Raw genomic sequence first — 27,850 nt, forward strand, 5'->3', positions numbered from 1 at the left:
GCTATATTATGGCAAACCATCATTGTATAATGAAATATTTTGACGATAGATCCATTAAAACAAACACCTTCATTTTGTTTGTTTTTGGCAAATGCGATCTTTAAGCAATGTCATAATACGTAAATCATTCATCCGAATGGTTGCCCCGATTTCCTAGAGGATATAAACCCACACATTTCATTCTAATCACATTCGCATCAATGTTCTTTCTTCTGTTCGAATTTTGAATCCATTTATACATACATACAGTTTTAGCTGATATATAGAGAGAGATCAAAACAGGCATGAGGGATTATTTCTAATGGATAATCCGATTGGTGTTCTTAAAATTAGGATCAAAAGAGGGTTGAATCTGGCTGTTCGTGATTCAAAAGCAAGCGATCCTTACGTTGTGATCAAGACGGATAAACTGGTCACCACCCTTCTCTTTCTCTTCTCATTTTATTCAGTCACATTCGCCATGGTTTTTCGTTTGATTCATCGTATACGTAATTCTATAAACAATTTGAATATGATTAAGCAAATATTTATTGAAATTGTTTTAATATCAATCCAAATAGTTAATAGGATTCATCAAACGCCCACGAACAATCACAAATTCTAGAACCAAGATCGATGTTACAAAAAGGTTGCGTTGTTAAGATTCCATCAAATGAAGAAAAGAATCATTCCTTAAATTTCATTCACTCACGTGGTTAATTATTACAACTAAAAATACCCCCTTTATAAATAAAGAATTATTTAGAATTGTTGATATTGTTTTGGTGTCATTTTGATTAAAGAAGTGTTGTTTTATTCAATGTAGAGAGTCAAGACTCGGTTTGTGAAAAAGGATTGCAACCCCGAGTGGGATGAAGAATTCGATTTTCCCATTTATGATCCTGAGCTTCCCGTTAGGGTGGTAAGTGTCGTATAGAAATAAGTTTGGGTAAATTACACGAATAGTCCCTATGGTTTAGGGTAATATGTGTGTTTGGTCCCTAATTTATTTTTTTAACTCGAAAGGTCCCTACTATTTGTTTTTGTTACGCGTTTGGTCCATGACTAACCTAAAAATACTATTTTGCCCTTGATTTTTTGATTTATTTAAATAAACACACCCCAATCTCATCCCTCTCACCTTACCTTACATAACCTATCATTTTTCTCTATTTAATAAATAGAGTAAATTACACGAATGGTCCCTATGGTTTGGAGTAATTTGCGTGTTTGGTCCCTAACTTATTTTTTTAACTCGGAAGGTCCTTGGTGTTTGTTTTTGTTACGCGCTTGGTCCCTACTGTTTGTTTTTGTTGCACGCTTAGTCCCTGTTTTACCTAAAAAAAAAATTATTATTTAAATAGAGAAAACGGTGGGGTAGGTAAGGTAAGGTGAGGGCGGGTGGGGTTGGGGTGTGTTTATTTAAATAAATTAAAAATCAATGGGAAAATAGTATTTTCAAGTAAGAAAGAGACCAAACGCGTAACAAAAACAAACAGTAGGGACCTTCCGAGTTAAAAAAATAAGTTAGGGACCAAACACGTAAATTATCCTAAACTATAGGGACCATTCGTGTAATTTACTCTAAAAAATAGTCTTTTTAGGTAAGATAGGGACCAAACATGTAACGTAACAAAAACAAACAGTAGGGATTAAGCGCGTAACAAAAACAAATAGTAAGGACCTTACGAGTTAAAAAAATAAGTTAGGGACCAAGCACGAAAATTACCCCAAACCATAGGGACCATTCTTGTAATTTACGCAATAAGTTTTGTATGAATAAAAGTTGGAATACATGAGATTAAATAATCATTTTATGGTCTTGTTTAGAATGAAATTGAATAAAAAATGATTGTTTATTTGAGAATTGTTCGAGAAAGTCATTGAAAGAAGGCTTTCACAGTCAATTCCTTAACTTTTTTACAAACTTGGCGTTTAAATATTTAATCATTGTTCTTTAAATTATTAAAAAGATAATTACCTATTTCATTTATCTCAACTTAAAGTCGTATTTTGATGAATCTATCTATGATTGCATGCAGAAAGTATATGATCATGACACGTTTACATTGGATGACAAAATGGGATATGCGGAAATTGACGTGAAACCGATTTTGGAGGCACTAAATATGACAAAGGAAAACCATCACCCGAGTGGCACTGTTTTAACTACAATACAACCCATTCGAACAAATTTCTTGGCTGAAGAAAGCAATATTATGTGGGAAAACAACAAAATCTTTCAAGAAATGTGTCTCAGATTGCGAATGGTGGAACGTGGTTTAGTTGAACTCGAAGTGACTTGGATTAATAATCCGGATCCTGGTAGTAACACTTAGCCATTATTTTTGTTTTATCTATAAAAGGAAATGATGATATATTTGGGAAATAGAAGGACAAAAAAATAAATGAGACAGTTTTGTAGAAAGTTGAGAATAATAAAAGTTTTTTTTTTGAATTAAATCAAAACAAAACACTCACTAATGTGAGCTATGCAACACTATTTGTTGGTTCCATTTCGCTATTTATTTGAACGCGTATTTTATTTTATTGAGCTTAGAGCATCCATCATCATAATAGAAATTTTTTGGAACTTTTTCAAATAAAAAACTCTTAGGTCATGTTTGGCATACTAGTTGAAAAGTTAACTATTAAATAAAAAACTAATAGATAGCTAAAAATCTAGCCGATAGAAAAATAACATTTGATAAAAAATGAAATTTGATAAAACAAGCTGAAATATATAAAATGACATTTAAATAAATGTGTTTCTATTATTCTATAATTAACTAAAGGTATATTTGAAAAAAAAAAAAAAAAAAAAAAAAACTAGTCTATGTAGCTTTTTAAAAAGTTAGTTTATGAGTTTTTTTTTCTGTTTGTCAAACATAACAACTTAAAAAGCTCGAAAAATAAATTAGTTTATCAACTAATTGTGACGTGTCAAACACAACCTAAGATTTTAAGAAGTTATAAACTTTTTCAAAACCAAGTTTTTTCAATGAACATGTTAATTAACAAGGCTTATGTATGGAGTTTTCTAGAAAATGGTAATATCATATTCATCAAGCTATATATTTGTTAAATTAAGCATTATTACTATTTGATTTTTATATATTTCAATATACATTTTTTATGTATATTAATAAATAATTATATAAATATTAATTATTATTAAATGATTATTAATTTTAAACATTAAAACACAAGTTTTTATCATCTTGTTCCACTTTTTGAGTATGAAAACTTACCTTATTGACATCTGTTTTAAAATCTAATGTACATCAACCACAATACAAATCATCATGTTATGTTATTTAAAATAATGTCAAGCATTATAAAACCCAAAAAAAGATAAAGATTTAACAAGTGAATAAATTTTGAACAAAAAGCAAGCCTAAAAAAACGTATTTCAACTCTCTTTGGGTTACATATTTGTCAACTCAAACAAAATTCTCATATCAACTTGCAAACAAGAGAAACTACCCGATCTAATTATGTAAAAAATCAAAATAAATACTTAATTCTTTTCTCTAAACTTCAAACTTTAACAAAACAATAATTGCACAATTATTATTGTGTTCTCAAGTGTCTAGAGCCGATAATTCAACTTCTTGATTGCAAGGTCGATATACCACAAAAGTGCTATCATTTGCAAAAGAACCCGGATTAAAGCAAGTAATACCCGTGTACTTGAACGCCTTTTGTTCACTACTATCACCCAATACAATCTGTTAAAAAGATTTTATAAGTAATAAAAAAATATAAATTAAGCTGTATAAGTTATTTATAATAAAAAGAGGTTTACAGTATGTGGAGTTGGATAGAGATGAAGACAGTGATCATAATTCCAAATAATCGGTTGAACACTTAACGGAAGAGGGCATAGATGACTTTGATGTGTTATTGTAGCCACAAGCTGTATTTTAAAAAAAAATAACATTTTTTAAAAATAAAATATACATAATCAATAATAAGTAATAAGTAATAAGTAACTCACATGCTCAAAATGTTCGCTTGTTTCTTCTGTTGAAGAAGGAATCAGACAATTCCTTCTCATTCTGTAGAGTAAATCTTGTCTGAAGAATACTATTTCCTGTGTGTAAAACTTGATTCTGATTTAAAAAAGAAGTCAAATGTTAGTGCTTTGATAATTGCCATGATTGCATTAATGAAACGAAACAAGTTTTTTTGATTGGAATGGAATGAATGATTCCATTCCTTCCCCCAATTCCATACCTGCATGGATTGCTTGCAAATATGGCATTTGGCACGTGCTTTTGAAGCTCTACAGTTATGTATTTGGGTAATGCACACTTTGGTAGAACACTTGAAGGACCTATAACAACAAATAAAATAAAAAATTAATATTCACAAAATGATAATAAAAAAAAATTAAAAAATCAATGAAATTTACCTGCATCTTCAGGTCCAGGAATGAAAAGGAATCTACTCTGCTCTTTCAACCTCGGATGCTTTGCAATCATTTCCCCAAGCTTACCAAAACTTGATCTGAAGGGTAAAATTGTCTTATTTTTCTTAATGCAAAAAATAGCAATCTACTTTTGTTGATTTGTTTATTATAGCATCCTACTTTCATTTTTTCATACTACAACAATGTCCTTGTATTTTTTCCATTTTTCCTAATCTTGCCCTTTTAGTCATTTTTTCTCCAAAAAAAAAATTGAAAATGTGAGGGGTTTTTTTGAGAAAAACTAAAAAAGTTGAGGATTTATTTGGGGGAAATTGTCAAAAAGGTCCCAATATTTTCGGAAAAGTTAAGATTAAGTCCCAAAAAAAAATTTAACAAAAAAGTCCCGATTATTTGATTTTACATGATAATATGTCATTTCCTGTTGAAGGAGAAAAAAAAAGATCTTTTTGTTAATTTGAGCCAAAATGAAATAATCGGGACTTTTATGCTCAAAAAAAAAAATTTGGGACTTAACCGTAACTTTTTCGAAAATATTGGGACTTTTCTAACAATTTCCCTTTATTTGGAAGCATTTAGAAGGTTGAGGGTTTTTTTCAGAAAAAATGAAAAAAATACAAGATCTTCTCATGCAAATAATAAATTTGAGGTTTAATCCGGAAAAAAACACCACATAAGGTTTTTTATGAGATTAACCCCAAAAAAAAAATATAAGGTCTTTTTCAGGAAAAAGATAAAGTTCAGGTTTAATCCAAAAAAAAAAACACACAAAATACGAGGTCTTTTATGAGATTAACCCTCAACCAAATTACAAAGCAATTTTTAATGCTATAAGTACAAGGCCTTAAAGTTATAAAAAAAAAATAGAAGTAGAATGTTGTAATAGAAAAAAAAAATGAAAGCTTGATGCTATGATCACATATATAAGAAACTAAGAACGTATGTTTGCTATCTTTTGCATTTAGCCTTTTTTCTTAATTGAATATAATTTATAGGAAATCTGACCTGATACTTGAGAAAGAACTGTATGAAAGGTTAAATGGATGTGAACAAAAATTTCCCATTAACACAAAAAGAGAAGGAACCACTTCAACTTCTTCATAACCATCTAGAACAATCTCTAGCTTTGCCATGGTCTTCTCTAATAAAAAACATTTTTTTAAAAAAAAAAGATATTAGGAAATGAATACACAAAACTCTTTTCTCCAATTTTATAACACAAAGTGGTTTTTAAACAACTAATACAAACTTATACCTCCTCATGATCCAACCAAATGTCAGAAAGTATGACAAACATTTCATTAACTGCCCTCGATTCCATTTCTGCAAGTCTAATCTGGAGAAAAGAAATCAAGGAAACTTCCAAAATACAAAATCCTAGAAGTTGAGTGTAATATTAAGCAAACATGAGTGACATGTATTAGATTATAGTTACTTGAAGTGAATTAAACCAATTAAAGGCCTAAAAAGGATACAGTGTCTTCTTTTGCAAGGGTCCCACCACCAAAATAATCAAGTCCTGTGAATAAAGAAGTTGACTTCTCTCTATCTTCTAATGGTGGAAAACCAAATGTTTGAACCTACATAACAATCAAGAATATAAAATGAGTCAATGAAAACTATGGATTAATTACAAACATATGATTTAAAGTTTGATGTTAGTGAACAAGTTTGAAAAGGTTTATTGAAAGGGTATAAATATAACAAGACTTACTTGAAAAGTACCATCTAAAAGCATTTCACCTTGAGCTAAAACTATGGTGTTCTCTGAAAAATACCCTGTTGTTATTTTGTACATATTGTTAAGGAAAAACCATTTCATGTATGTGTAAGTTTATGGATTACCAATCTTTAAATAACTCTCATCATAACTTAATTTTCTTTCAAGCAATCAATTATCCACTGTAAGTCTGTAACATAACAATTAAGAAAAGAAATCAAGTGATTAAGGATATTGCATTAGAAAGATTGATTTCAACAGCTCCTGTAAGGTCTTCTAAGTAGAAATGGCCATCTTCCAATTGAGATATGACACCCATTACCCAACATACTCCAGTTCGTCCAACCAGAGATTGAATTTTAGATATCTACAAGGAACAAATACCAAAAATAATGTCAAAAGAGTTTCATATTTGCTAAAAATGAAGTGTTGATAGAGAGAGAGAATGAGAGAGAGAGAGAGAGAGAGAGAACCTCACAGCTACCGAATTCGGATAATTCACTATCAAATGAAGAACTAGAAAACTGTGGAATTCGAGAAAGCCTCTGAGACAACAAAAGAAATCTATCTCTATACAACCAAGCTTTTGAAGGAGCATCACCATGAATCGGAAGTCTCCCTGTATGTCTACATGAAATGAAAGATGTATAAATGACAACATTTGATTTCAGTATAAGATTCATCTTAAGATGAACAATGATGACTGAAAGAATATGACTGAAGCACTACAGACACGAAGCAAAAGGCTTACTCGCAAAAAATCTTTTTGATAGGATCATAACGGAATTTTGGAATCAGGAAGGCGTCAATTACACTGAAAGAAGAACTCGTATTTGTACCAAGAGTATCATCAGTTGCAGATGCAGCTTCACAAAGCAGACTTACAACACGCTGTATAGGCTCTTTATCCAGAATTGAAGACTTCACTGTTTCAGGAACAGTTTATTAAAAGAAGAAAAATTAATATATAAATCCATCCTAAAAAAGAAGTGGAATTTTGATGTATGTAATGTCAAGTAAAAGTTTTTAGATGCAAATTTGAAAAGCACCGATTTGAAATCCAAATTCAAACATGGTAGAAAGTTGCGAAAACCCTAAAAGTAAAAACACATGAAAATTTTCAAATTCGAGATCGAAGACATATAGTGAAAGGGGTTATGAAAACTACATGATTGATGTTGAAGCTCATCAAGAAGGAGCTCAAGGGCTTCATCTTCAGCGTCTTCATAGCTGCTTAAGAAAGAAAGGATCTCAGTTAGGGCTTCTACTTTGAGAGTATAACCCCTCATCTTGCATTTCCTCTGTACTTTGTTTCTCAACGTTCCACTCATTTTGTTTCTCAGATCTTTCGTTCTTCTTCCTCCCTTTCTTCAATCTGTCTGGATTCGATGAGAACCAAGAGAGAAGATAACTTTTGCGGCTCCTCAAAATGGCGGGAAAACTGCCACCAAAGTTTATATATATTTGATGGGAAATTGGCATAAATAATTAAATACCGTTCGTTTTTTTAGATTGTTACATAATTTTACCGCCTCTTAACCCATTTTTTTACCGCTTTAAATAATTATATATTTTATTCCTCACTAAAAATGTCTTTCAAACAACTTCCTAAATAGCCCTAATTATTCCAATACGGAATAATGATTTACAAAGGAAATATATTATTCGATTTGAAATATTTGGTTATTGAGTTTTTTTCGTCCACGTTTACATCTTCAACTTGTAAAATTGTACACTTTCAGTTATTATGATCGGCTACTCCAGGTTGGCCGGTAAAATGACTTAATAAAGCACTACCTCCGTCCCATATTTATTGTCCACTTTTGACTTTTGAAGTCTTTATTCTTCAATTTGACCTTAAATATTTTTGTCTTTGATATATAAAACTTAATGCAAAATTTATGAATAGATTGTATTTTAAATGTTTTTTCATTGCTATAAGTTTCAACGAGTAATACATAACACAAATAACAATATTTAAGGTCAAAGTTGATGAATAAAGACTTCAAAAGTCAAAAGTGGACAATTATTATGGGACGGAGGGAGTAATATATTTTTCACTTTATACACATTTAGTCTTTAATATTTTAATACACATTTAGTCCTTAATTTTTTATTTTTATTTTTATTTTTTTTGCAAAATAAGTCGTTTTTGTTTTTATACTTATTCAGTACTTATAAATGATTTTTTTAGGTTTTCTCACGACATTTTACGTGGGACATTCATTAATGAGGTGTTTGGGGTTTTTTATGCTTATGTCTATCGCAATATCGACTACTTAGTTGCTAGGTCATGTGTTCTGAACATCATAATTTCTTCATACAATCTCAAATTTTAACGATCTTTATATACATGTGTTCATATTTTAGTCTACTACAACTTTCATTTGGATTACTCCCGTTAAAAACTAATATATTTTTACTTACGATCTTTATATCTACATGTTTTTTATGAATGCATGTATGGATGTTTTTTTATAAAATTATAAGTAAAAATATATTACACTTTAAAGGGAGTAATCTTAACAAAAGTTGTAGTCGATTAAAAAATGAACACATAAAGATCGTAAAAATATGATATTGTATGAAGAAGTTACGACATCCAAATACAAGACCTAAGCCAAACCATAAGACATGCAACCAAGCAGTCGAGATCGCAATAGACACAAGCATCAACAACCCCAAACACGTCATCAATGATTGTCTCATATAAGATGTCGTGAGACAAAACCTAAAAAATCATTCATAAGTACTGAATGAGTACAAAAACAAAAAGCACTTATTTTGATATATATATATATATATATATATATATATATATATATATATATATATATATATATATATATATATATATAGGACTAAATATGTAAAAAAAAATATCAAGTACTAAAGGAGAAAAAAGATCCTCGCGGCGCGAGATGGGTTGCATGAAGATTTTTGTCCGGGACTGAACTCACAACGTGAGCAATAAGAGCTCACGACGTGAGGAGTGGTGCAACCCAAACCCATGATCTTTTAGTGTTTCCTTCGTATTTAAGCATCTCTAGCCCTATTTTAGGGTTTCTTATCGACCCCAAACCCTCTTTCACCTCAGAAAAACCCTAATGCCCATCCTTGATTGATATTTGGTGGTTTTAGAGCTTTTCTTGGATTGGAAGAAATAGGAAAGAATAAGAAGAAGAATGTGGTGGTCTTGTGTTGTGGATTGCAAAGAATCATCATCAACTTCACCTTACATTGTTTCTGGACCTTTGTAAGTGATAAAGCTCATACCTTTATGATTATATAAGGATAGATCTAAATTTTGTCCCATTTCATCTTGATTGGGTATGGTGAGTGAATAAAAACCATAAAGTTGGCAACTTTATGAGTTATAGTAGCCTTAGGGATATCTTGGAGTTCAGATCTAGATAATGGTTGAGTTTTGGAATCTTGCATGAAAGTTGGATGCCTTTTTCTTCAACTTTGGACCTAAATGAGATCTACACATGTATTGTACATATATGTATTAGAAGCACCAACTTTCTAGTGTATTAAGAGGTTATAAGACCTCGTGGAAAGTTAGAGTTCAAGGCTTAATGGATTAAGGACTTAAAAGTTGGATTTTTGGCCTCAGACTGTTCTCACGACATAAGATACAAGGTCTCACGCTGTGAAGAGCAGTTGATCCTATTTCTAATGAGCTGGTTGGGGCTCACATGTAACACTGTAAATTTTCAGCCAAATTTTCATTTTCAAAATCACATAATTCCCATTATCACTTTTCAAAAACCACAAGTGTTTAAACTATCACAAAACACAAATCAATAATTGTTTGATAATAATCCAGGATACTCTAAAACATAAACTCCATATCGTGTGTACAATCAAGTCGGTGCCTTCCCGTGATCCTGAGAAGTACTTGAAACACATATCACATAACACGGTAAGCACAAAGCTTAGTGAGTTCCCCAAAATACTGCACACATATCGTTAGCCTTTCATGGCTATATCTCGATAAAGACCCTCAGGTCAATGTGTCTTAGTGGAGACCCTCCGGTCCCACAACTCGTGTTGGACCCTCTAGTCCTAACTCAATAAAGCTCAGAATAGTATATAGCATAAATCACAAAGACATAATGCATGATATCACATAACTCAATATAAGCATACAAGACCCTTCGGTCACATAATGTTACCACTCATGTAGGTATAATGAGAAGACTCACTTCGGAAGTAAGCAAATAGACCTAGCACCCCACGAACAGTCTAGAATTTGCCTACATAATATAATTATCTCATAAGCAATTTGTAATAGCCGCTCTGCGATGCTAAACTGACCTCTCCACTGAATCTCAAAAGGGTGAAAATACCATTTTACCCCTCCATGGCCTCTAAAGTCTATAGTTGACCAAACCCTAAAAGTCAACAATAAAGTCAACAATCAATGTTGACTAAACTCGTCGAGTGTATCTATGCAACTCATCGAGTTCATTCGTTTCCTCAAAAATATTGTAAAAGTCCAACTCAACTTGTCGAGTTGTCTCATCAACTCGCTGAGTTACAACGTGTTCAGAATCGTCGGGGAAAACCCTAACCGACTCGTCGAGTCCCTTCAGACCATTTCCTCATTCAGACGTTTTTAGGTAGAAATGATGTCTCATAATCTGGATCTAACCTTCTAAGGCTCACTTATCATGTAAAGCTTCAAGATTTACATTCATGCATGACATTTAGGGCTCAAAATGCCAAAACAAGCTCCATAAAGGGCTTCATGCATGGAGACTTGCCCAAAGCTTGATAAAGCTTGGATTTTTGGGCTCATGGGTCCTTCTTTTGTCCAGATCTGGAGTCTCAACTCCATGACAAGCTCCAGCAACTCAAGAACCACAAGATAAAGGGGAAAATCCCTAAAACTCCTTGGAAGGAGATCTATTAAAAGAATTGCTCAAGGTGGTAGCTTTTTACCTCCAAACTAAAGCTAGCACAGAAAAACACTTGATCCAAAAGCCTCTTCTCGTTCCAAGGATTGATGCTCTTCAATCCTCTTCCAAATATGCACTAGAACACCCAAAGTTAGCTTCTCTCTCTCACACAAGCAAATACACACGATTAGGGTTTCTCACAGGGTATTAGAGTGACAAGGGTGGTAGAAATGAAGGCGTAAGGTCCTTTAAATAGGACTCAAACCCTGAAAATTAGGGTTTTCTCACTCAGCACCTACTTATTGAGTTGGGGTCCTCCAACTCGTCGAGTAGACTCTAGAAATCATGCGGCCAATGAACTCCTCTACTCGGCGAGTCGGGGCATCCAACTCGTTGAGTTGCTCTGAAATTATGAACATGAATTAATTAAAATTATACCTGGGAGTTAGGATGTTACATCACGACATGAGGATAGGTTGCCCACGTCGTGAGGTCAGCTCTGGTGTCATACCTTGACTGGGTTGGCTAGGTTGAGTCGTGATGAGTTGGGATCTGAATGAGTGTGCTCTCACAACGTGACTAAGGGTTAGTCACGACGTGAGATGTGATTTTGGGCTTTTGGGCCTTGTCGGGCCCTAGTTTTTTGTCTTTGGGCATTCTTAGATTTAGGACCATGATGGGCTTTGGCCCAATTAGGAAGTTGGGCCATATTGGGCTTTTGGTGCTATTCATTTGGGCCTCGTATTTTGGGCCAAGTAAGGAAAAGGTAAAATGGACTTTTACCCTAAGTGTTGGAAAATCAGACTAGGATTCCAACTATAGGTTGTGGATCAATTATTAATTGGGTATTATTTGATGATGTTAGCTCAAGGATTTTCCGGATCAGCAGTCCGAGCTTTTACCTGGGATATTCATCAGCTTGAGGTGAGTCTCCTCACCAGAATCATGGGTCGAAGGCACCAATGTCAACCCATTACTCTTTGTGTAGAATGTTAGTTGTCTCTGTGCTACTTGCATGAAAGACCAGGATCTGACCCCTGGAAAATGTATGAAAGACCAAAATATGGCCCATGGTAATTGTATAAAAGACCAGGATCTAGCCCCTGACACTTGCATGTAAGACCAGGATTTGGCCCTCGACACCGTATAGGAAGACCATGGTTTGGTCCATGGCACGAATGTATATAAGGGATAGTTTCATTTTATTTACTTCTTTTTATAGTTTATTTTAGCACATTTGTATACTAGGGTTCACTTTATGTAATTACTGTACAACTCACTATTTTAATAAGAAATCATCACTTGAAAAGTTTGTATTTTTAGATTTCTTAAACCCTAATCGGGGTAAGTGAGGTAGCAAAGCGATAAAACACTATTACATACCCTTTCGGGGTGTGTAAGACTCTTAAACATGGCTAAACGGGGTTTGCGGACCTTGCGTTGCAAAGCTAAGCACTCAAAAAGGTCACAAACTAAGTCTCTATCAATCCCTCTTTATCAATCTCAATCTCTCCCAAATCTCTCCAAGTGTAACGCCCGTAGATCCGGGCTAGTCAATTTAGAGATAATAGGGGTCGAAAATGACTTTTCGACAAAAGATTATTTAGAATAAATAATCTTAACCAAGTTTTATAATATGTCTCAAGGGTTCTGTACATATAAAGAACGCCGAAAACCGAGTTATAACGAAGAAGTTATGGTCTGTCGAAGTTTTACGGCAAAAACCGGCACGGCACCGGGAGACGTAAATAGTGAATTTTTGATAAAGGACTTTTTAGCCTTATCGATCCAAATAAAAGTTGTAGTATATGTTAAACCGAGAACATACAAAAAAAGTATATGTTAAACCGAGAACATACAAAAAAAGAACGCTCAAATATGACTTCGTATGAGGAAGTTATGAATTTTCTAAGATTTGGCATAGCAGTGCACCCGAAACTCGAATTTTAATTCGAGCGGTTTTTGGCCTACACGACCTAAATGAGAATTCAAGATCTCATTAATAGGAACTCAATGGTAAAAAGACAGACGAAAACAGAGTCTGTATGTAGAAGTTATGAATTTTACGCGGACATTTAACAGTATAATCTCCTCGTACTGTTAAATTTAAGATCGGTCGAGAATTAGCCGACGGAGTCAAAATGAAAGTTGTAGATCTTATTTTTACCTACGCTTAGATATAAAGAACGTCAAAAACGGAGGTCTTATGTGAAATTTACGGATTTTAGAAGTCGGAAGTGTGCTATGCGAAAATGGGTGATGTGGCACAATCTTGGCCATTGCTTTCTCCCCAAGTCTTGCCACTAGATGGTGACATGTGGCACCAAGTTCAGCCATTTTCACCCTATAAATAGAACCTCTTCCACCCTCATTTTCTTCACATATTTCCCATTCTTTCTTCTTTTTACTCTCTCTCTCTAGCCCCGAAACCCCCCGAAAAGCCTAGGGAACCTCCCTAGCACGAGGCGGAAGCCCCGGAGTGCTCGACGGCTCCGAGAAGAAGAGCTTTTCGGCTCGGGAACGCTGCTCCAAGCAAATCTCGGTTTTCTATAAAACCCGTTGTAAGTGAGTTACGCCTACGCTGTTTTTAATATATCGTTTATTTAATTATAGTAACGTTATTAGGAACTTATAATAAGTACTTGGGCTATTATTATGGGTTATATAAGCATTTTTTAATGCTTATGTAATAGTAATAATAACTAGACTATTAATTAATCTCGGCGAATAATAGACTAAACTCTAGTGGTAATAATACTAGGTTTCGTCGAAGGAAATTATTTTTAAGAAGTGAAGCGTTGTCCGAGTTCGGATTCATCGCCTTTTCAAGTGAGGGCATAGTCCCTTTCATGAACATGATTTTAATACAAGTATTAAATATATGTTAAAGAGTTAAATATTTGTTGAAGAGTTTATGTGTGAGTGCATAGTCCCTTTCATGAACATGTTTTTAAAACAAATATTAATTAAAGTATTAAATATATGTTAAGGAGTTAAATATTTGTTGAAGAGTTTATGTGTGAGTGCATAGTCCCTTTCATGAACCTGATTTTAATACAATTATGAATTAAAGTATTAAATATACGTTAAAGAGTTTATGTGTGAGTGCATAGTCCATTTTCATGAACATGATTTTAATACAAGTATTAATTAAAGTATTAAATATATGTTAAAGAGTTAAATATTTGTTGAAGAGTTTATGTGTGAGTGCATAGTCTTTTTCATGAACATGATTTTAATACAAGTATCGATTGAAGTATTAAATATATGTTTATGTGCGAATTATTTGATGTTGCCCGAGATACTTGTTAAAGAACATACCTGATTATATATGCTAATTTAGGATAAAGAGTAAACCTAAATTAATTATGAGGAATATTGGGTAGTGTTTTCTTACGAGAACGAGTGAATTATACTCAGAGAATAAACCCTTAGTATATGTCATTGATCCGGGAGCATGGATTAGACATAGTCATTGTCCCTAGTCCGAGTGTATGGATTAGACGTAATCATTCATCATTAATCCGAAAGTATGGATTAGTCATTCATCCTTAGTCCGAGAGTACGGATTAGGTAAAGTTGTTCATTTATGATCCGGGAGTATGGATTAGGTAAAACGGCTAATCTTAAGTCCGAGAGTATGGATAGTCTCGTTGTGAGGATCGACGGGGTGGGATAAGAGTTGTTTATATATATATATATATATATATATATATATATATATATATATATATATATATGGTGAAATTGTATATTTTGTGAGTTTTAAACTATATATATGATATAACATTGTGGGATTGAAATCCCTATGTACTCACCAGGTTTCCCAACCTGACCCACTCAGTTTATTTATATCACAAGTGTTGATATGAAGTCACATTACACTGAAAGTTTAAGGAGATATAAATCACTAGTGTTAATGAATGTAAGTTCTGTTTATGCTTATGTTTTTGTATTGACGATAACATCCCAAATGTTTTAAAATGAATAAAAATACTTTTATTCGAAAGTGCTTTGATAACTTATTTATCATGTTTTACTGGGAACAAATTCCGCAACATTTTTATTAAAAGAGGTACTCTGATTTTTATAAAGCATAAACAAAATCGGTCTTTTCTGGCTGTGAAAATAGGGATGTCACACCAAGTATGTGAAATCTCTCCCAAATCTCTCCAAGTATGTGAAACCTCTCCCAAATCTCTTCAAGTATGTGAAATCTCTCCCAAATCCCTCCAAGTATGAGAATTCTCTCTCTCAAAATCTCTCTCAACTTTTTATAGTCATCCGGGTCACCCCAACCCTTAACTTGGTCAAAAATCACCCGAAAACGGAAGTTTACGCGAAAAACAACTTTAAGGAGCCAAACCCTCTTAGGAGCCGAACCCCCTGAACCGAACCCTCCTGAACCGAGAAGCAGTTGAAGCCGAACCTCGTTGATCAGCCGAGACCGAGCCTCGCAGGGAGCACCGAGACCGAGCCCTCGCCTTCTGTTCCCTCCCCCTTCTTCGCACCTTCGGTTCTTCCTTCCCTTCTCTCGGTTCTTCTTCAGAGGCCAAACCCTACTCTCGATTCCCCCATCAACTTTCGGTTCTAAGGGCTGGGACCGAACCTCCGACCCATAATTTTTGAAATTGGCAATTTTTGCCCGGTTTTCAATATTTTTAGCGTTTTAAGCTTGTTTTTTGTGATTTTAACGTGGGATTTTCACCAAAAATCATATTTTAACATATAAGACCCTAAATATTCATAATTTAAACACATTTTTAGGGAAATCTTTATCTAGGAATAAATTCTAGTGGGTGAGATATTTGAGGTGGAGTGTTGACTTTACCTTACTGTGTAACACAAGCAACCTCCCATACCCACTCCTTGACCATCCCCACTCACTATTCCACCATACCTAGTCAATCATTGTCCTCTTCCCATCATTTTCTTCCACCCATACACTTGAACAAAAGGTAGAATCATTATCTCTCCTCTCTCATTTTGTAACGCCCGTAGATCAGGGCTAGTCGATTTAGAGACGATAAGCATCAAAATGACTTTTTGATGGAATATTATTTAGAAGTATTAATCTTAACCAAGTTGTAGTATATGTCACAAGGTTTCCGTGCATATAAAGAACGCCAAAATCCGAGTTATAACGAAGAAGTTATCACCTGTCGAAGTTTCGCGACAGAACCGACACGACCTAGCGCGACCCAGCGCGACGTAAATAGTGAATTTAAGGTAGATAGATATCTATCCTTAGTGATCTAAATGAGAATTGAAGATCTCATCGATAGTAGTACAACAACGGAAATACGGACGGAATCGGAGTTCAGATGAAGGAGTTATGAATTTCGAACGAAGTTTTCCTATCCCGGCCTACTAAAAATACTATATAAGTAATATACTTATAATATATTAAAAATCAATTCAAAATTAGCCAATGGAGTCTAAACGAGAGTTGTAGAGCATAATCTCACCTTCGCGGCGATATAAAGAACGTCGAAAACGGAGTTCGTATGCGAAAGTTATGAATTTCTGAAGTTCGGGGCGCGAAACCCCAAAACTGTCAGAGCCCACGACGTGGAACAAGGTTGCCACGACGTGGCATGTGTCCTGACACCTTCGGGAGGCCCCCAGATGCAACTTGGGATGACGCATGTAGTGACGACCAAGCCCACGACGTGGAACAAGGTTGCCACGACGTGGCAAGGGCCAAATTTGCCCTATAAATAGATTTGAAGGGCCAACCGTTTAGGGTTGCTATTTTCTCTCTTCTCTCTCCCGTTTTACCTCGATTTGCGTGCCAGAAGTACCCTGAAGCCCCGGTATCAACCCCGAGACCCGAAGCGAGTCCCGAAGCCCCGAAGATCCCGAGAAGAAAAGAGTTTCCGAGCCGAAGCTCTGCCCGCGAGAAACCCGGTGTGTGAAGATATCACGGTTTCACCGAAGAATACTACTCTTAGAGCTGTAGTGTTGTCTGATCATCTTCTGATCAAGTGAGTGTGTGGTTACTTTCTTCTAACGCATAAATACGAAGTATTTTATACGAAATACGTGTTATGTGTATATTTTGTTGTTATATGTGTGAATGTATATTCACTTTCTTCTACCGCATAGATATGAAGTATTTGCTATGAAGTATGTGCTAGGTGTTTATACATTGTTTTTTTACTTGAGATAAATGTTGGAATAATGTGTTATACATGTTTTAAAAGATTTAAACTTTATATGTGTTTGCATCTACAAATATGTTGGGTAGAACATGGGTAGATGAAATAGTGGATGTGAGACGAAATAATAGGTGTTTTGAACTCAATGTGTTCATTAGGTATTCTGAACTATATGTGTTCACTTGGTGTCCTTGAACTCAATGTGTTCATTAGGTATTTTGAACTATATGTGTTCATTAAGTATTTTAGAACTCAGTGTGTTCATTATGTATTTTAGAACTCTATGTGTTCACTTGGTGTTTGGACTCAATGTGTTCATTAGGTATTTTAGAACTCTATGTGTTCACTTAGTGTTTGGACTCAATGTGTTCATTAGTTATTTCCGAACTCTATGTGTTCACTTGGGATTTTTGGACTCAATGTGTTCATTAAGTATTTTTGAACTAGATGTGTTCACTTGGTGTTGTTGAACTGAGTGTGTTCACTAAGTGTTTTAGAACTAAGTATTCACCAGATGTTTTGAATTAATTGTTCACTAGGAGTGTTAGAACTAGGTGTTTGTTAAGTATGTTGAACTAAGTGTTTACTAGTCGTAATTTGTGGACCTTGGCAGTGGTGGACTTTGTGTCAATTCCTTAGGTCAATCCTTAGGAATAAATGAATGAAGGATAGTGGATTCTTAGGGTAAACCCTTGAAAAAATAAAGGAGATAATGTGAATGAGTATTTGGGTTGATTGTTTGATAATTCAATATAATAAATGTATTATTATGGGTTGAAAACCCTACATGCTCACCAGGCTCCCAAGCCTGACCCACTCAGTTTTCTTTGCATTACAGGTAATGGCACAAGAGTATAAATTGGTGGACTTGATGAGAGATTTTGGATTATAGATCAGTAGTTACAAATAACTGTTGTAAGGTCTATTTTATATTGTTTATGCTTTTGGTCTGTATCGGAACATGACATCCCGAGGTTTTATTATTTAATGAAAACACATTCTCTTTGAGAAACGTTTTGATAAATTTTATCATATTTTGTTTTGGGAACAAATTCCGCGACCGTTTTCTTTAAACGATTACTCTGATTTTAAAACAAAGCATAAACAAACCGGTCTTTTCTGGCCGAGAAATTGGGGATGTCACAGTTGGTATCAGAGCATTAGTTTAAGCGAACTAGGAATTTGTAGGAAATTTCTAGACTTAAACTTAGAATGCTAAGTAATGATTGTGAGGAGTGTGTCTAAAATATGTTAGGTAGTACACCTAAATTGACACAAGCACTAGTTTATTTTAGGAATGATGCCTAAAATGCTTTTATGTGCTAAATGTTTTGTGTGATAGCTATATTGATGCTATTATTTGTTCGGATCTATGGTCTGTTGCCGACCGGATCTGGAAACCTTATGTGTTTAGGATTCTAAGTGTATGGCTACGATATTAGAACTAGCATGTAAACGTTTCGGGGTGATAAGGAGATTTATACGTTTATCGTAATTAAAGCTTTCTTATCTTAAAATTCTCGCTTGGTACACCGAATGTCTGCTTGGATATACAAGGGGTCATGGTGAAGACTTGTAGAGAAATTGAGTAAAGGGAGGAAATGAAGAAGGCTTATGATAGTGAATGACACCTATCGGAAGATATCATAAGAGTGGTATCTTGCCTTTAGAGTATGTCTTATGAAAGAAAAGTACGTTTAGAGGAGTACGGTACGTCTAAAGTACACCTTCGATTGGCAGGATGATGGAACGGTTGGTGTAATTCTTGAAGTTGTTTTATCATCTGGAATTTCCATCACCAATCGAGTTGAAGTAGAGTTGATGATTGAGCAACGAAGAATTCCTAGTAGAGTCTAGGGAAATTGTTTATAATTATTTGGACACATTTGTATGTGTTAAATTGTTTTGTGATTTTCTTGTATGGTGACTTGGTCGACTGCGGGACAATACTTGGGACGAGTATGAGTAAGTGTTAAAGGTAGTAGATGCATATACTACCGGAAGCACAGGACTCGCACTTGGATCAGGGAAAGTCACAAGGTTACCAAGAAGCTAGTGATTGATTCCATTTTATTCTAGTATGTCATTACCATTGTTTCGGTGATGACTAGTAAGATGGTTCTTGTTCCGACCCTAGTGGTCATGTTTAAATTTGAGTTCGACTACGAGGTGTATGTTACGTGGTCTAGAGGACCAAGTTAGATGTAACATCTGACTTAAGTCAGAAGGTTGAAGTTAATGCGATTGATAGTGTCGCACTCATTGTTAAAAGAAGTTTGTAGGTAGAAATGCTACATGCTGAAATGTGATTATATCGCATTAGAATATGAAGGAAGGTATATTCCATTTTTGAATTTTAACTCTAAGAGACCTGAGTCTAAGCATTGCATCATTCGATGAAAGGTCAGTAGAGCACGACCCATCGGTTTGTTACAATAGATAAATGAAAGTATTTATCTTGAGAAGAAGAAGGAGTTCGCAATAAGGACTTATTTTGTAACTCGAAGGTTATGATTGAAAGTACAACATAGTACGATAAGCAGATGCAAGATTTGGCATCTTCTGCGGTCAAGAAAGCCGTAGAGTTAAATACTCTTTCGAGGAAACATAGAAGTTACGGTTATTAACTAGGATGAATAAATAACGTGTGGAATCATTATGCAAGTCCTATTTCGTTGATGATTCCGGGACGTAATCATCCTAAGGGGGAGATAATTGTAACGCCCGTAGATCAGGGCTCGTCGATTTAGAGACGATAAGCATCAAAATGACTTTTTGATGGAAGATTATTTATAAGGATTAATCTTAACCAAGTTGTAGTATATGTCACAAGGTTTCCGTGCATATAAAGAACGCCAAAATCCGAGTTATAACGAAGAAGTTATGACCTGTCGAAGTTTCGCGACAGAACCGACACGACCTAGCGCGACCCAGCGCGACGTAAATAGTGAATTTAAGGTAGATAGATATCTATCCTTAGTGATCTAAATGAGAATTGAAGATCTCATCGATAGTAGTACAACAACGGAAATACGGACGGAATCGGAGTTCAGATGAAGGAGTTATGAATTTCGAACGAAGTTTTCCTATCCCGGCCTACTAAAAATACTATATAAGTAATATACTTATAATATATTAAAAATCAATTCAAAATTAGCCAATGGAGTCTAAACGAGAGTTGTAGATCATAATCTCACCTTCGCGGCGATATAAAGAACGTCGAAAACGGAGTTCGTATGCGAAAGTTATGAATTTCTGAAGTTCGGGGCGCGAAACCCCAAAACTGTCAGAGCCCACGACGTGGAACAAGGTTGCCACGACGTGGCAAGTGTCCTGACACCTCCGGGAGGCCCCCAGATGCAACTTGGGATGACGCATGTAGTGACGACCAAGCCCACGACGTGGAACAAGGTTGCCACGACATGGCAAGGGCCAAATTTGCCCTATAAATAGATTTGAAGGGCCAGCCGTTTAGGGTTGCTATTTTCTCTCTTCCCTCTCCCGTTTTACCTCGATTTGCATGCCAGAAGTACCCTGAAGCCCCGGTATCAACCCCGAGACCCGAAGCGAGTCCCGAAGCCCCGAAGATCTCGAGAAGAAAAGAGTTTCCGAGCCGAAGCTCTGCCCGCGAGAAACCCGGTGTGTGAAGATATCCCGGTTTCACCGAAGAATACTACTCTTAGAGCTGTAGTGCTGTCTGATCATCTTCTGATCAAGTGAGTGTGTGGTTACTTTCTTCTAACGCATAAATACGAAGTATTTTATACGAAATACGTGTTATGTGTATATTTTTTTGTTATATGTGTGAATGTATATTCACTTTCTTCTACCGCATAGATATGAAGTATTTGCTATGAAGTATGTGCTAGGTGTTTATACATTGTTTGTTTACTTGAGATAAATGTTGAAATAATGTGTTATACATGTTTTAAAAGATTTAAACTTTATATGTGTTTGCATCTACAAATATGTTGGGTAGAACATGGGTAGATGAAATAGTGGATGTGAGACGAAATAATAGGTGTTTTGAACTCAATGTGTTCATTAGGTATTCTGAACTATATGTGTTCACTTGGTGTCCTTGAACTCAATGTGTTCATTAGGTATTTTGAACTATATGTGTTCATTAAGTATTTTAGAACTCAGTGTGTTCATTATGTATTTTAGAACTCTATGTGTTCACTTGGTGTTTGGACTCAATGTGTTCATTAGGTATTTTAGAACTCTATGTGTTCACTTAGTGTTTGGACTCAATGTGTTCATTAGTTATTTCCGAACTCTATGTGTTCACTTGGGATTTTTGGACTCAATGTGTTCATTAAGTATTTTTGAACTAGATGTGTTCACTTGGTGTTGTTGAACTGAGTGTGTTCACTAAGTGTTTTAGAACTAAGTATTCACCAGATGTTTTGAATTAATTGTTCACTAGGAGTGTTAGAACTAGGTGTTTGTTAAGTATGTTGAACTAAGTGTTTACCAATCGTAATTTGTGGACCTTGGCAGTGGTGGACTTTGTGTCAATTCCTTAGGTCAATCCTTAGGAATAAATGAATGAAGGATAGTGGATTCTTAGGGTAAACCCTTGAGAAAATAAAGGAGATAATGGGAATGAGTATTTGGGTTGATTGTTTGATAATTCAATATAATAAATGTATTATTGTGGGTTGAAAACCCTACATGCTCACCAGGCTCCCAAGCCTGACCCACTCAGTTTTCTTTGCATTACAGGTAATGGCACAAGAGTATAAATTGGTGGACTTGATGAGAGATTTTGGATTATAGATCAGTAGTTACAAATAACTGTTGTAAGGTCTATTTTATATTGTTTATGTTTTTGGTCTGTATCGGAACATGACATCCCGAGGTTTTATTATTTAATGAAAACACATTCTCTTTGAGAAACGTTTTGATAAATTTTATCATATTTTGTTTTGGGAACAAATTCCGCAACCGTTTTCTTTAAACGATTACTCTGATTTTAAAACAAAGCATAAACAAACCGGTCTTTTCTGGCCGAGAAATTGGGGATGTCACACATTTCTCTCATTTTCCACCAAAGAACAAACACCTTTCTCTCTCACTTCTCTCTCCCTCTCTTAAATTCGAGATTCAAGGGCTGATCATCAAGTTTTCTTCAACTTTTGGGTAAGTATTATCATCCTCCATATGATTATTTTACTTCCTTCTACCAAATCATGGATATCTTACACAAACATCATCACATTTGTGGTAGATCTTTGAATCTTCAAGGCATCTTCTAAGTGTTCTTGAGTAGAACACTTCTTTTCTTCAATATCCATCCACTAAGAACACTCAAGGTGAGTTCATACCCCTATATTTTCATGTTTTCTTAAGTTTTAAGGGGGGATACAAGTTGAAACACCAAGAACACAACTAAACTTTTCCAACAGCTTTCATCAGGAAAGTTTAACTCCATTCACGGACTATTTTGGACAACTTAAACATTTTTGTTTTCAAAACTGTACAAGGTGAAAATAGTTCAGGTTAATACCTTTAAAAGGACTACTTGAACATCTCCATACGATTTTTCTACAATTTATGGTTATTTTTACAAAACTGCCTATTATTTCAAGAACAAATCCGGATCAGTCTGTGATTATGGACTTTTTCACACAAGTTGGAGGTCACTAAAAATCATAATAAAATTTATGAACAAACTAGACTCATTTTCCAAACTCTGAGAATTTACGGATTCCAATTTGGACCTTGGATGATTTTTCTATAAATTTTCTAAGAACAGTAATAGAAGTGCTAACACTAGAAAAATGTTATCAATTTCATTCACACCTTGTAACTTGTTGAGCAAGGTGTGTACCCTCATATGATTATATGCTATTATATTATATGTCAGTTCATTTTGGTATTCAAACATTACATCAGACAACAAATAGATTTTTCTATATTAAGTATGGTGAATAATAAGTTGTTATAATCAATGTTTACGTCCATTTCATACAAACATTTGGTAAACTATGACAAGTATAGTTTATGTACACTACCACTACTATCGTTTTGATAAACTATAATATGTATAGTTTATGATTTATCTACATAAAAAACTCATTTCCAAAGGTTACACTTATACAAAAGGGTTTTCATTATACTACACGTAAATCTGTTAATGACTAAATTGTGAGACATTCGCTTCATGTTACTTTTCAAGTAATACACTTAAGTCCTGTATTGTAACCAAAATCTCTTGTAGTGAGAGCGTGATAGCTGTATATAGATCTATATTGGGATTGACACCCCACACCTTGTTGTTAGCTACAGTGGGACCTCGAGGTCTACGAGTGACAAATGTCATAACATTTCCGACGCTTGAAGAATGTCGTTTCAGGCCAACTAGGTCATTCAATGTTTATAATAACTCACATAAAGTATTAATAAACATAGGATTTATGGGGATGTCATTGAAATCAAAATAGTTTATGTCGATTTAAACTTGCATTGTTTTACTAAAAGTAAGAGAAATTGCTTGTAGATTTCGGTCTCGGGTTAAAGACTACATTTTACACTTTAAGGAAAATATTGGATTTTTCTAAGGATAAACACTACTTTTACAAGAAAAGGTTTTTGTCACTACATCCAAAAGCTTATGAACTCACGAACTTAATTGTTGACACTCTTTCAAAATTTCTTGTATTCTCAGGAAATCAATAAACAGGTAATCAAGTGCTTTTGAGGATGGGACGTTAAGGCGTCAAACATTTCATTTTTGTCAACATAATGTAATTGATGTGGAAACATGTAAACTCATACAATGATGTAACTTTTTCAATTATATTTATGTTGGTTGTGTTTACTTTGATCGCTATTGCAAATTGTTGTTATGATACTATATATGAAGTCCTCCACCCCCGGACGTTTCCGACATCCTTGGTTTGGGGGTGTGACAACATTCCATCTCATTTTAGTTAATCTTCATGCATATTTTCTCTTTTTGTTATTTTTCTCCTTTACCGGGTGCTTTCCAGTATTTTGAGCTTATTTGCAGGATTTATCGAAGACTATTTTTCATTGGAGGTTTTGGAAGTAGTGCGGGACTTTTGGATGCTTGCGGTTTGCTTGTGGACTTGAAGTGGTGTGATCGAGCTTGGTGTCAGCATAAACAAGAAATCAAGTTGGACTTAATTCTTGATCGAGAATGATGACAAGGCGGCACGTATTCGGGCTATGGAAGATTGAAAGAGCATTGGACCAATCATTGGAGGCTTTGGAATGACACAATTGCGCTCTCAAGAGTTATACATGTGGGCTGAAGTGTGAATAAGAAGATTGGGCTAGATTGTATTTTAAATGGCCCAAGTCCCACAATCAGCGAGACCCACGTGGTCCGCGTGGACCCATACGCGGTCCGCGTGAATTGTGCTGAATTGATCCCGGGTTTTGACTTGTTGACTCTATTTTTGGAAGGTTGGTGGGAGGCTTTTGGCACCTTTTTGAATCCGGAAATGAGGCCCTTTTTGTTGGGTATTGGAGGTATTATTGCCATCTATCACTTGAAGAACACACACATTTTTCTCTCAAGAAGGCTTTGGAATATTTGAAGATTTTTGAAGACTAGTGTAATTTCTTTCCATCTTGCAACTAGAACAATGTTTGGTACCACAAAACTATATTGAATTTCTTTTACTTTAGCCATGCTTGGCTAAACTTTCATTTGGTTGATTAGGGTTTAACCCATGGATGATTAGTTGCTTTGAATACTTATTATTATCTTGTGTTTGAAGTTTATGGAAATGTTTTCTAGTTAAACATCTTGTTGTGTTTATTTATCTTTGATCATGAGCTTGGATGAATGAATGCTTATTTTTGTTGACTAATTTCTTGGTTAAGTAATGGACCCTCAAATTAGTAAGCAATAAATGGTTTATATGTTTGTTTTCATTTCATTTAGACCATGGAAATGTTTCATCCATAATGATAATTTAAGCATTTGATTATCTTTTGGACTTGGTAACTCTTAGAACTTAAAGCTAATTGATTTTCACGAGTTTATATGCTTCATTGATTTTGTGACTTTAATGAAGGAAATGTGTTAAGAGCTCCTATAGCCATTTTAATAACAATGAAGGGTTGAGGTAATTCGTGCTTATGGATTGCTATAGCCAAGTTAAATTAACTCACAAGTGTTGTTCTATTTAGTCTAATGATAAGTCAACCATGTCATCCATGTGGTGTACCCAAAATCAACCAATTTCATTTCATTGAATTTAATCAAATCTTTTACTTGTTTACTTGTCATATTTATATTCTAGCTAGTTTTAATTTTGTCAAACAATCAAAAAGAGCTAACCCCCCCCCCCCCCATTTTTCTTTTATTTTTGTTTTACAAGTACTTGAACAAGTGATTTACATAGAGATTTAAATTGAACCAATCTCCGTGGATACGATCCCTTTACCACTATACACTATTTTAGTGTGTAATATTTAGGGTATTAATTTTGTTGGCCTCGACAACCACCAATAAGACTATGATTTGGCCCATAACATTTGCTTTCCTTTGTATGATATGTGGTATTTTGGGAAACTCAGTAAGCTTTTTGCTTACAGTTTATTGTTTATGGTTTCAGGTACTTCCGGTACAAAAGGGAAGGACCTGGCGTGACTGCAATACATCCACCCATGTTTCCGCAACTTTATGACTATGGGAGTGTACTCTTATAATTGTTTTTTACCTTAATATACTTTTGAATGGTTGGTAATACTAAATGGTGTTTATAGTTGAATTAAAAATAAAATGTTTACCTTACAATTTTTGGGATGTTTCAATTTATTAAACTTTGCAGGCTGCGGAATCAAGATTTGTTTTGGAGCCAAATACAATCCAAAGAATGGAATTGGTTCTGTTGAGCACATTGAAATCGAGGATGCAATCAACAACTCCATTTTCCTTCATTGATTCATTCATTGAGAAGCTTTGATGGAATTGATGGTGTTCAAAGTCAAATCGATCGAACATTTCTGATCTTGAACTCCACCCAACTGATATTAACTTTGATCAAATGTAAAACATCATATTTTATTGTGTATAACCATTAATTGGGCTCCAAGATTGAGTCTCCAAAGGTTAAACTAGTATGGAAGAATTGAAGGCGTAGATGCATGTTGTTGTGCACATATTAAAAAAATGGTTTTTAATAGTATTTTATCTAATTTACCCATAATAGAATGGTTCATTTATTGAATGTCAAAAAAATTGTCTTACAATACCGATAACAAATGCATTATTATCTTATAGATTGGTATTTTTTATGATGATAAATTACATATCACAATTTTATCGTTACTTTTTTGAAGTTGAGATTTAACATAGAAAAAAGGTGGCAATAAGATTGAAAATTATGAAATTAGGACATATGCAACTATACTCAGGGTGTTTGTTTTTGTAACACCCATAAAATTTAAACCAATTTAAAACATTTAAAAACCATTAAGTTAGTACAGTTTGTTTTCAAAATAGTTTAAGCATTAGAGTATCTCCATAATCAATTCATGAAAATATGAGGAGGTGCACGTGATTGAATGCTGGTTGACGAGTCAATGATGAGGAGTACGGTAGATCATTACTTTCAAACTAAGAGTCAGGGTAATACCGAACAGTTGGGGGGGGGGGGGGGTCCGGTGATGGAATGGCGTGAGATCCTGAATGACTAGAGACAATCACGGTGGGAAGTTATGAGGATTTCATCTGAGGTTTAGGGCATTTGAAGTTGCTCGATCTCTGTCGGGAGATCATCGATCATTGCGTAGCACCTTCCAAGAGTAGGTGCGATGATTACTGGTGGAAACAGTCTGTGTGATAGATTGTTGGTGCGACGATTGGGGATGGTTCGAAACCTAAGTGGGGGAGAACCGAGTATTGTATTGAGGGGATCGGGGATTCGATCGAGAATGGTTAGAGGTCTGGATATAGAGACTGGCGGTGCGAATTCATTGAGCCCAAGGTTGTTGGTGATTGAGACGAGGTGCAAAGCGAGATAGTGCACGTGTTATGTTTGAAAAGGATAAGTGCCTCCACGGCAAGTGGCCGTTGATCGGAGACCTTGGGGTGAGCAGAAATTCTTCAAGGTCATAATGGTGAATTCGAGATGGTTGGCTCATACGGTGAGTTCGGCGGTTGAGAAATTCTGGTTCAATGATGGGGCTGTTATTCAGCTTGGAAAGGGCAGAAGTGGATTAGACAACCAATTTCCGGTTGTGGAACAGGAAGATCAGTGGATGAGATGAGACGTCCTGAGGTCCTATGTGGTGTATCGAGGTATCCGAATTTAATGCATTGGATTTCAGATAATTTTGAGTCTTGAGTGGAGACGGCAAGTGGTGGGTCGAGCATCGATGGTTCCAGTGGGATCCCTTTCGGTTAATGGCAGCAAGTGAGATTATCCAAGAATATGGACTGTATCAGGGAAGGGTGTTTTGTTATGACAATTGCCGCCAGGTATAGTGGTGCATAATTTGGGTAAGTGCATGCACCTACCTATGTTTGATCCACGGATTGTTAGTCAAAGGTTGTTGTGATGCTACGGGAAGCCGTAGTACCCACTAGTCAGAGGTTTCTGTGATGCTACGGGAAGTCGTAGTACTCACTAGTCAGAGGTTGCTGTGATGCTACGGGAAGCCGTAG

The 27,850-nt window shown here is 35.0% G+C and overlaps 2 protein-coding genes across 2 annotated transcripts; one reads left to right on the plus strand and one right to left on the minus strand.

The window, feature by feature from the left end:
- Positions 1–301: 301 nt before the first annotated feature.
- Positions 302–2,386, plus strand: LOC111893793 (protein C2-DOMAIN ABA-RELATED 3). The gene is made up of 3 exons (XM_023889876.2): positions 302–412; positions 806–901; positions 2,022–2,386. Exons 1-3 carry the CDS (start codon positions 302–304, stop codon positions 2,316–2,318), a joined length of 504 nt encoding a protein of 167 aa, XP_023745644.1. The 3' UTR covers positions 2,319–2,386.
- A 969-nt stretch (positions 2,387–3,355) lies between these two features.
- LOC111893810 (DNA polymerase epsilon subunit B) lies at positions 3,356–7,571 on the minus strand. The gene is made up of 13 exons (XM_052768297.1): positions 7,300–7,571; positions 6,883–7,057; positions 6,605–6,758; positions 6,366–6,498; positions 6,126–6,202; positions 5,887–5,991; positions 5,667–5,747; positions 5,417–5,547; positions 4,397–4,491; positions 4,219–4,318; positions 3,980–4,094; positions 3,788–3,898; positions 3,356–3,710 (listed from the first exon to the last, which is right to left on the minus strand). The coding sequence occupies exons 1-13, from the start codon at positions 7,460–7,462 to the stop codon at positions 3,564–3,566; spliced, it is 1,587 nt and encodes a 528-aa protein (XP_052624257.1). The 5' UTR covers positions 7,463–7,571; the 3' UTR covers positions 3,356–3,563.
- Between the last annotated feature and the right edge of the window lie 20,279 nt (positions 7,572–27,850).

Source organism: Lactuca sativa, chromosome 2, assembly GCF_002870075.4.
Source record: "Lactuca sativa cultivar Salinas chromosome 2, Lsat_Salinas_v11, whole genome shotgun sequence".
Taxonomy (NCBI): domain Eukaryota; kingdom Viridiplantae; phylum Streptophyta; class Magnoliopsida; order Asterales; family Asteraceae; genus Lactuca; species Lactuca sativa.